General features: G+C 45.1%; 2 protein-coding genes across 2 annotated transcripts; one reads left to right on the top strand and one right to left on the bottom strand.

Annotated features, from left to right (window-relative positions):
• Positions 1 to 1,695: 1,695 nt before the first annotated feature.
• On the bottom strand, positions 1,696 to 5,799 carry si:dkey-27i16.2 (regulator of cell cycle RGCC). The gene is made up of 5 exons (XM_015974073.3): positions 5,645 to 5,799; positions 4,804 to 4,968; positions 4,147 to 4,227; positions 2,512 to 2,574; positions 1,696 to 1,956 (listed from the first exon to the last, which is right to left on the bottom strand). Exons 1-5 carry the CDS (start codon positions 5,664 to 5,666, stop codon positions 1,949 to 1,951), a joined length of 339 nt encoding a protein of 112 aa, XP_015829559.1. The 5' UTR covers positions 5,667 to 5,799; the 3' UTR covers positions 1,696 to 1,948.
• A 1,332-nt stretch (positions 5,800 to 7,131) lies between these two features.
• On the top strand, positions 7,132 to 10,413 carry pcdh20l (protocadherin 20-like). The gene is made up of 4 exons (XM_054737205.2): positions 7,132 to 7,196; positions 7,256 to 7,343; positions 7,411 to 7,485; positions 7,821 to 10,413. The coding sequence occupies exons 1-4, from the start codon at positions 7,132 to 7,134 to the stop codon at positions 10,338 to 10,340; spliced, it is 2,748 nt and encodes a 915-aa protein (XP_054593180.2). The 3' UTR covers positions 10,341 to 10,413.
• The last annotated feature ends 235 nt before the right edge of the window (positions 10,414 to 10,648 follow it).

Below are 10,648 nucleotides of genomic sequence, written 5' to 3'. Positions count from 1 at the left end.
GGTTGATCCTACAACCTTCCGACTAACTTAATAAGGCTCCAATACTGCCTTAATCTTGTGATAAAAAATATAATTTATAGCAAATTTTATTTAGTATTTTTACTTGTAGTTCATTGGGGGTTATTTTTATCATTTTTATCTGTTTATTATTGTTTCGCTGCACACTTAAAGATTTTGACATGTGTGTATTCTGAAATAATCTGCTGGTAGACTGTTCATCATGCATTGTTTATTCTAAACTCAGATGAAACGGGCTAGTACAACGTTATCCCATTGTTGATGCTTCAAACGATACGGGTGCTGGTCAAAAGTGACAGACCACATCTTACAACAACAGCTTTCACCACCTCCCCATGTGTGTCTTCTGACAACTGCAGGAAACACCTGAACACCCCGTCGCTACATCTACAGTATGCTGATGCAGAATATGAACCCAACCCTGACAGCAGTCTCTCAGCTGTGACTTGGAGCAGAGCGATCTTCCTTCTTCAAGGCAGATGCTGCGTGCGTTTTAAAAGCCTCGCTACACAGTCAAAACGAACGCGTTTCTCACGGTTCCGATCACACATTCCCCCTTTCTGCTCCCTCTCATGCTGTCAGAACCACGTTTGAGCTACACGTGTGGTTTTCTGAGGTGATGGCAGCAGCAAAACCCAAAGCATAATCAGAAGAGTGATGCAGTAACTGAAAAAGAAAACACCAGAGGAGCTGCAGAAATGTGTACCACGATACTCGAAGCAGTGAATTCAGGTGCCTGTTTACGGTGCTGATGCTTCAAATAGAAGGCTGGCAGAACGTGTCACGAAACATCAGACAGAAACAGCTAAACGTACTTCACATGTAACTTTATTTATGCCTTTTTCATATGTACAAAATATATAAAAATCATATTAACATTAAATGTACAATGTGGTCATATAAAGGACATTTATTATGACACAGCAGATTTAAAGCCCTCACATTTACAAATAGTTTTAAAGCTTGTTTTTAACAAGTCAAGAACCGAGAGCCTCTTCCTTTTTTATATAAAACCTAACCTCCTGAGACACCAGCTTGAGTTTGACTGTTTTAAAGGTAAAATAGTGAATCTGAGACCCTCTCATTGTCAAAACGGATCTATTGATGGAACGAGGCGAAGTGGGAAATACCCCTCCTGTTGTAATGAATTTGTGCAGACCTAATATTGAGGGATATTTAGGGTAAATTAGACATACAGTGATCCCTCGCTACTTCGCGGTTCGTTTATCGCGACTTCACAGATTTTTTCTTTGGAGCCTTATTCAAGGGAAATTCGCAGATTCGCGGTATTTTTCACCAATTCGCTGCATTTTTCTATGCGAAATATCAAAAAATTCCTGTTTTTGTTCATCAATTTCATCATAAAATGCACTTTTTGTAATAAAACTATAAAAAAAACAAGTAAAAAAAATTTCTTGAGTTTTACCCACTAAAAGAGAATGTGATCATACGATAATTCAATATAGTACTGTACTGTAAATATGGTGTCCCTACTTCGCGGATTTTCACCTATCGCGGCCAGGTCTGGAACGCATCTACCGCGATAAACGAGGGATCACCTGCATTTGAAAAGGAGAATGTCTCAAATTGTAGCCTCTGTGATTATTAGAATAAAATCTTACACTGTAGGAACCCTCACATGGAAATGAGGCTTAATGAGCTAAAGCAGATTGAAGCTTTGTCTGTTTTGGGGAACGTGTCACACATTTCGGATGTGATGCTGCAGGGATGTCACGTTGTCAGCTGGACTCTGTATTTGGGTGTTTTTGGGGTTGTTGGGTTTTTTTTTTCTATTTTGCATTTCAGAATTTCAAACTTTCTTCTTTCTTCCCCTCTAAAGCAGCGAGAAACGCTCCATCAGATCTGCTCGGGTGTAGATCTCTCTTTCAGCTCGATGCCTCGCCCTCGTTCTTTCCGGCTCTATCTCTGCTCACATCTCTGCAGAACAGAGGGGGTGTTGGTGAGAGACAAACCCAGAGTTTATAAAAAGAAATGCACACAGGCATACATCAACAGACGCCCACAAACATGCACTGACTAATAGGTTGCTCTTGTAGAGATACAGGGGGAGTTACGATTAATTTGCAACATTAATTTTCTCCGTGTCAAGACCATTGACAGCAGCAGATGTATGTTTTCTTCTTTATGGCTCGTGTGCACACACGGAGCACCTCACGAGCCTCTAAAGCACCACTCTGTTGGAGCAGATATGAGGATCATGATGCTCATGGAGTCAAGTACACCATTAACACAAAAGAGCGTGTAGATAGTCCACCTTCGTCCCCTAGACACTGGCATTTACACATAAAAGGTGCTCAGAGATAAGCAGGAAGGCGATAGTAGAGAGAAGAACAAGGTGGCTACTGCTGCACGCTCTTTTTTGTGTGTGGCAGAGCACGCTGGCCGTCAGCTTCTTCGCCATCACAACACGCCGCAGCCTGCTGGCTCGTCAGCTTGAGTGTAAAATGTGGAAAGATGAAGTGAAATACGCACCAGCAAGTTCCTGGTCCAACATGTCGATAAAGCTCTGGAGTTCATCTGTGTCTCCCAGCTTGGCTGAAGCAGAAAGAAAAGAAATTTGAGGAAATATTGAAGAAAAAGAGGAAAAAATAAGACAAGCAAAGGAAGATTTTAGTGAGAGAAAAAACACAGCATGGATTAGGTGGTGTTTGTTTTGGCTCCAACATAAACCGAGTCATAAGAATCAGACTGCTTTTGGACTGGCAAAAGCGTTCTCTTTTGAGGCTAATCTGCTCTTCATGTGTCTAAAGACATTTGACGGCTTGATGGATCCCACCAGGATCTCTCGCTAGCTCTTTTTACAAGACGTGCCGTGCCGGTAAATCGGTGTAATATTAATGGTATTTGCATGGCACCTTCTTATGGTTCTACAACCCCCCCCCCCCCCAGGTGCTTCACAACACAATCAGTCATTCACCCATTCACACACACATCCACACCCTGGTGGGGGTCATGAGCTACAATGTAGCCACAGCTGCACTGACAGAGGTGAGGCTGCTGAGCGCAGGCGCCACCGGTCCCTCCGACCACCACCAGCGGGCAAGGCGGGTTCAGTGTCTTGCCCAAGGACACAACAGCAGATTTCTCTGGTTGGAGCCGGGATCGAACCTGCAACCTTCCAATTACTGGACAACCCGCTCAACCCCCTGAGCTAATGCTGTCCACCTCAAAGGTGTGTGTGGAAAAACCGTGTCCATTCCGGCATGGCGATGTACAAATTTTGCAGCATTGGTTCCTCCTCACTTGGTAGTAATACTGCATGAATTCTCTGTCTTATAAATGGCGAATACGCCTTGGCGCTACGGAGGGAGATGTTATGATGACGTGGGCAGTTACTGTCGAGCTCCGGCCAACAAGTATATGGAAAAATAAAGTAAACCTGGCTGTAAGTTTTGCTTTTTGAGCAAAATCAGTTGAGACGGCAAATTGGAGCAATGCAAACTCAGATCACCAGAGACCGCACGGGGACTCTGGGGGACAGACGCCTTTAGGTGCGGCTTGTTAAAAAACAGTAACGATCGCGGCTTCGATCGCAGTAAAAACAAGTTATGCCCAAGACAAATGGAAGCCCATGGAAGTGCAGACACTGCCCCCACACCTCATTATACCACCATCGCCTAATCTTTTACAAAAAGTACACGATTGCACCGCATTACCGCCACGGTTTGACCGCTTATAAACAACCTAAGGCTCCCTGATGCCGCCACGGCGTTGCAGCTAATTGACGACATTGTTTTTTTTTTTTAGAAACGTCTGTTGTGAATGTTTGGGAGGCCGTGCATGATGCCATGCAGAGCGAATGGCACCTTCTGGTAGGGCCTCTTGATTCTATCCATTAAAATGTGACAGTCTGTGCATGTAAATGCATCAGAACAGCACGCTCGTTTACACAGAGACGGTCTCCGGGGTGAATAACAGCAAACATAACCCCTGCAGGAGACGTTGAAAGGGCGCTGTGGAGAGCCACCACAGGAGAGGTTCTGTCGTGTCAAAACTAAAGAGCTCCCAGCTTTTTGGAGGGGCTTTGAATGTTCTGCCGACCACAGAGCAAAAGTGATAGGGATCTCTGTATCTGGATGGAGATGGGCTGATAGGAGGCTGCAGTACCTTTCTGCGCCGATGTTACGCCTGCAGTGTGGAGCTCCTCCTCACTGGTGTTCAGACTGTTCCCCATGGAAGCTTCACTGCCTGAAGGGAAGAGAGGGGGAGAGTCGGGGAGGGAGGTGAGATAATAAGCACTCAGGGCATTCCATGCAAACCAGCGGTGACAGTGACAACAGCGTTAGCACAATGCGGGAGCTGCACGCGATGATGATGATGATGACGTGCTCCACAAATGAAGGTGAACGCCTGTTTGTGAGTGACTCCCATGTGTCGGCATGAAAACTTGAAAGCAGCTCGCCTTTTTTCAAACATTCAGGGCCAGCACACTTTCAATAATGACGACGCCGGGGAGCAGAGGAAAACAGCCCCCCGTTTTGTCTCATAACCGTCGACAAACGAGCAACAATAGGAGGAAAATAAAGCGCCAGTAGGAAAGATGGGCGAGTCGTAATTGCAGTTCATTCCAGTACACGGCTGTTGTCATTAGCAAAACAGAAGAGTGTAGAGATGTGTGCCACTAATTTTATGTAAATTGGGAGCATCAAACACTGGTTAGGGCTAACACATAAGATCCAGTACCACTTATGAACAAGTGATGCACAAAACTCATTTTATTCAGAGAAAACACGATTCTAACTGCTGTTTTTTTTTTTAACTGACCGTAATCAGAGTCATCCACGCCACTGTCCTCCCCCTGACCCGTTCGAGTCTTTGCCTCGTGCAGCACATGCTGGTAAGCATGCTGTTTGCTTAGAGACGGAGCTTTCAGCTCCTCCACCACATCCTGGAACTCCTGCAACTCCTCTTCAAGCTCCAACACCAAGTCTACGGAAAATGTGACAGCAGATGGAAAGAGACCATCAATTCAGCTGAAAAGAATCTGAGGCGTCTTGACTCATTTAGGAAGAGGGTGGAAGTGAAAAAAGTCAAGTTAGAGTGATTTTAAAAAGATAGAGTGAACGTTAAAACTTTGGGTTTTCGTTTATAAACTCATTAATATCAGAAGTAGTTCAGCTCGATGTGTTTTGGCGGAAATAAGAAACCATAACTGGCTTAAAAAAGGCAGAGCAGCTGGAAAGTCGCAAATTAGGGAGAAAAGTTTTGGTTTTAATTGTAATTTTATAAGATTTAATCGAACTTTACAAAATGTATATAATAAACTTGATGAGCCAAACTAAAAGACAGAAATAGTTTATTGAATACTTTTACTGGTATTTCCAAATGTGTATAAGTTACCCGATTGTTTAAGACATTAAAGTTTACGTGTCAAACATAAACTTAAGACAGTAAAGCGTTCAACAGAGAAGCAGTAAACGTGTCAAATGAAAGAAAACAAACTTGTTCTGAACTTTTCACTTTTTTCATTTCATTTATGAGTTGTAACATACAGATTTAAAAAAATGAGTCCTAAACTTGAGTTTTTCTTCAAAAGTCTTATTTAACGGACAGATTCCCGTGCTCATCGCCTCTGTGATCCTCATTAATGAAAGGGTGGACTCACCTGTGATGATGTCTGAGGACATTCTGTTTGGGTGAGGTAAAAGCCAGGCTGCTGCTGCTGCTGCTGCTGCTGCTGCTGCTGCTGCTGCGTGTCTCTGTCTGAGTGAGACAGGCAGCACTGTAGTTTTAACCCTCCACAGCCCCTCAGTCAGAGGATGTGACCGACCAATCAGGTCGCAGAGAAACCTCAGAGTTCACTGTCATTTGGAAAAAGAAAAGAGTGCGTGGGCGGGCGAGACATGAATAAGCTCTTACGCAACCAGACGCAGTCGGGAAAGGAAATAGTTTAAATTCTTTCAAAACAGGGTTAAGAGATCAGACTAAATGAGTTAACGTGTTTATTTGGGTCTTTGAGCAGTTCATCTAGAGGCAGGATTATGTGATTAGGTTATTATTATGGATTATATTCAGATTAGGGCTCCACAAGTTACTTGACTGGATACTTTAGCTTAGAAAAAGTTTCCTGATGTAGTACTCTGCTCTGACTACAGAGGCCCCTCATTTCCCACTGAGTCAGTCTGAGAGCTGTTTTCTGTCTTTTTCTGAGCTTGGTGTGTTTGCTGATGGTGGAGAAACTTAAATCCTTTAAGCGCGTCGTCTAGGAGACAACAGAGTCCATGACATGTCTAGAACATTAGCTTCGCCCAGCACAAAAAGCATGAAAACATAATCAGTCAAAAGGATGAATACATATTTTTGGTTGTTATTATGCCCAGTTAATACCGTATTTTGCTGCATGATAGCGCAGTGATCCGTTAAAACAAGGATAATCCAGAAAACTCCATCTCACTTCTTAAGAAGTTATTTTTTTTCCACTTTTGTTAAAGATCAAATCAGCTTATGTGGACGCGTTCTAATAAAGAGGCATGACATGTTGCAGACATTTGGTAATGATCTCATTTTTAAAATCTTAGACATCACAGTTGTGTAGTTTTTCCTAAATAGTGGAGGATCGAAACAGAAATGCTCTGAGAAAATCGTCAAAACACTGAAATGGTGACATGAGGTAGAAAGTGTATTTTAAAGAGCAAGTCACCCCCTACCAGAGTCTAACTCCACTCCCACTTCGTGTTTGAAAAATGCAACAAATGTTGTTGCCTGGCAGACTGAGAGGGCGGAGCCGCTAACAAATACACACACACACTGGCTCACGACAGCATTGTGACATCATAATGTACCAGTTCACATCATAGCACACCTCTTAGCCAATAGCGGTGGCAGATTTAAATTAAAATACAGTGCAGAGCTTTTACCTGACAACGGCACAACACTGCCAGTTTTAGGCAGAATATTTAAATTTTAACTACAATGCACTGAAGTGCCAAATTATTAACTACACGTGTCTGCAGCACAATTAGACACTAGTTTATGTGGTTTATCAGCAAAAAAAAAAGTTGATTTGGGGGTGACTTGCTCTTTAAGCACAAAAGGTGAGTTAGTGACTTACATGCTCTTTGGTATGATCAGGTTAATCCTGTCTGGCGTAGTATGTTTGCTCAAAACCAGCACATTTTCTACCGTAAGTCCAGAACCAATACTCCCGCCTTGTGCAGGTAAACCTGCTGCTCCTCCAGCTCGTGTGTCACTGCGACGAGGGACCTGAGTGTTGTAGGAGGGGCATCAGTGAATTATGCCCTCAGCTGTGCAGGCTTAGGTCGCTGCCTCGGTGCTCGGCCACCACTCGCTGCTGGGGAACTCAGGTAACATGTGCAAAGGGCAATGGGCCATGGAAGTCCTCATAACATGAACTGGGCTGGACTTCTGCAGGTGAGTGAGTCAAAAGTGATTATCAGTTCTGGTTGCAAGGTTGCAACTCCTTACCGTCTCAGCATTTCTGAATCAGTAAAAGGGTCACGGGGTGTTGTTCCTGAGTGTGAAATTTAAAAGGCTATTGTCAAAAGACCCGCTCTTCAAAAAATTACACAAGCATTTTAAGTTGAACATCTCTTTAATTGATGAAAATGTTGTTTCTGTGTAATTTTTCTGTGATAGCAATCGGTTGAAGGCACAATCCCATCGTTGTTCAGATGTTTTGTTTCTCAGAGAGCTCACTGAGCCGTGAAGTTTAAAGGTTATCTCTAACTGGGAAAAAGAGAAATACCTCGAGAATGTCCGAAGGTAGAATGCAGAATTGAAAGTACCAGAAATGACTGTACAGGTAATTTTCTCCCTCTCAGGATCTGCTGGTTATAATCCACATCACGCAGATCACATGTGGCGTCCTCCAGGTTTCTGTCCAGGAAGAACTGGAGCCAGGTATCCTGGTTGGATCCCTGGGTAAACACTTCCCACCTCCATACCAGCTCCTGACTGAGGACTTTCTGTGGATGGACACAAACACTGGGAATCTTTTCACTGCTGGGCTAAGAATGGACCGTGAGAAGCTTTGCCCCGAGGTTACAACAGCTGATGGGTGTATTATTCTACAGAACGCCATTGTGGGGCCTTCAGGAGATCTCATACAGTTTCCTGTGATCATAGAGGACATCAATGACAACCCACCGCATTTTGAAAACAGTGAAATACACCTAGAGGTGTCCGAGGACATAGCCGTAGGGGCCGAATTCTTCTTGGACGACCAGGCGCAGGACAGTGATGTCGGACGTAACGGGCAGCTGAGGTACCATTTACGAGGTTCTGGTGGAGTTTTCACTTTAAAGTTTAGGGACGCTTCTGTCCTGCTGGTTGTACGAGCAGCTCTGGACAGGGAGACTCTGGATCTGTATCAGATGCAGCTGGTGGCCATCGACTGTGGTGTAAACCCTTTAAGTGCTTCAGTTGCTCTAATAGTCAGAGTGACTGATGTTAATGACAACTGTCCAAGCTTTGGTCCCGACAGTCCGCACAGCGCCACCATCCCCGGAGACGCCCTGAAGAACACAGTGGTCACTAAAGTGGTGGCCACAGACCCGGACTCAGGCCCAAATGCCGTCATCGTTTATTCACTCAGTCCCAAAGTTTCTGAAAGGGCCAGAATGCTCTTAAACCTCAACAGCCACACAGGGTACGTCAGATTAAAAGAAGACCTCCAAAACGACATCTCTGAGGAGCTGGTGTTAAAGGTGTTAGCCAGTGGCCCTCGCTGCCCCCCGGCAGACACTCATGTAACCATATCTGTGCTCGCCAAAGCGACCCAGGAGCTCACAATAAAGATCGGGTTCATTGCTGAGCAGCTCAACCAGACGATGGTGTTACCGGAGAATCAGCCCCCCACTGCCTTGGCTGTTTTAGAGCTTGAGGGTGACAGCAGCATTAAAGGCTCATCTCTTGCCATTGAGGGTGACGTGCCTTTCTCTTTGAGCCTGCAGAGTGGCAAATATCTGCTTTCTACATCAAAGCCTCTAGACTATGAGATGAAAAGCGAGTATTGCATTTCAGTGGTAGTGCAAGGGAGCTCACCTGAAAGGCCTGTGATCCCTCCGTCAGGGCGAGAGATCAGGGTGATGGTGGAGGATGTCAATGATAATGCCCCATATTTCCTTCAGACTCACTACCAGCAAGAGGTGGAGGAAAACAACCAGCCAGGGATCACACTGCTACAGGTGTCAGCCTCTGATGCAGACAGCGGTCACAATGGCAGGGTGACCTACCGGCTGCACAGATACGCATCAGCCATCTTTAGTATTGACTCTGTGACAGGTCAGCTTTCTGCTTTGGCTTCTCTGGATAGGGAGCAGCAGGCAACATACACACTTGCTGTATTTGCTCAAGATAGCGGCTCTCCTTCCCTGGAGTCCCAAGCCACTGTTGTTATTCGTGTTCTGGACCAGAATGACAATGCACCTGTTTTTCTCTCCCCTCACCTCATATTTTTCATCCCGGAGAATGTTCCACCACTTACCCAGGTGGGGAGGATAGAGGTGAGAGACCCAGACGAAGGGGAGAATGGGAACACAGAACTGCGAGTTGTAAACAGCAGCGTGCCCTTTGTGGTGGATAACAGTCAGAGAACCCTACGGACCACCGCTGATCTGGACCGAGAGACGGAGGACCGTTACGAACTTTACCTTTTGGCCAGCGACAACGGCCATGCGGTCGCTCTAACCACCACCGCCAGAGTGACTGTTTTTGTGGAGGACGTCAACGACAACCAGCCAAAAGTGATCCTTCCCAGCAGCAATACCTCGTGTCTAACTCTCTCGCCTGACACCCTGGCTGGGACTACGGTCACAAAGATCTACGCCGTCGACGAGGACTCGGGGTTAAATTCTGAGATCACTTTCTCTGTGGCTGCACCAGGGCCACTGCAACTAAACTCCATCTTCCAGGTTGACTCAAGATCAGGGAACATCACCTTGAGTCAACAGCTTCTGCAAGAAGACGTGGGAATGCATCATCTCTTCATTGTTGTCAGGGACAACGGGAAACCAGCTCCCCTCTATACAACAGTCTGGGTTAATCTGCTAGTCAACGAGAGCACAGAGCACTGTTATTTGGAAAGGGCGCCTACGTGGGCAGGGACGTCAGAGTTGGTTCAAAGGCCTTCGGAGTCTCCTATCTGCCAGGTGGAGACTACTGGATCTGTTCAAGCATTTTACATCCACGTTGGCATTGGTTTGGTTGTAGTTTCAGTAGTTTTGTTACTGATAACAGTTGGTTTGTTTTGTAGAAGAAGTATTCGAAAACACAAGAAGGGGTGCAGAAAAGAAAATGAAATTCCACTCAGTCTCAAAGATAAATGTTATTCTGGTGAATAAGGCAAACAAAAGAGTCATCTCACTCACAGTTTCAAGGCTGAAGACAGACGCGGGATTAAACATCTTCAGAGTGTTTGTCTTGGGCTTTTGGAATAAAACGAAAAACACCACTGCATGCCTCTGAAACACTGCATTCAGATGTTTGTCAAAAGCAAAGGAGAGACACTTAGCAGAAGGAAACCCAGCTTTCCGATAAGGATCCCACACAATGGGAGCTGCAGAAACCTGTTCCCAAAGCCTTTTGCAGAAATCTCTTATGCTATAGACCCAATGAGGCATGGGTGATGAGCACTGCAGGGCCATCAGCT

The sequence above is a fragment of the Nothobranchius furzeri genome, chromosome 1 (assembly GCF_043380555.1).
Source record: "Nothobranchius furzeri strain GRZ-AD chromosome 1, NfurGRZ-RIMD1, whole genome shotgun sequence".
In the NCBI taxonomy this organism is placed as follows: Eukaryota; Metazoa; Chordata; class Actinopteri; order Cyprinodontiformes; family Nothobranchiidae; genus Nothobranchius; species Nothobranchius furzeri.
Note: the sequence above shows the minus strand (reverse complement) of the source record. Positions and strands in the feature narration are given on the sequence as shown.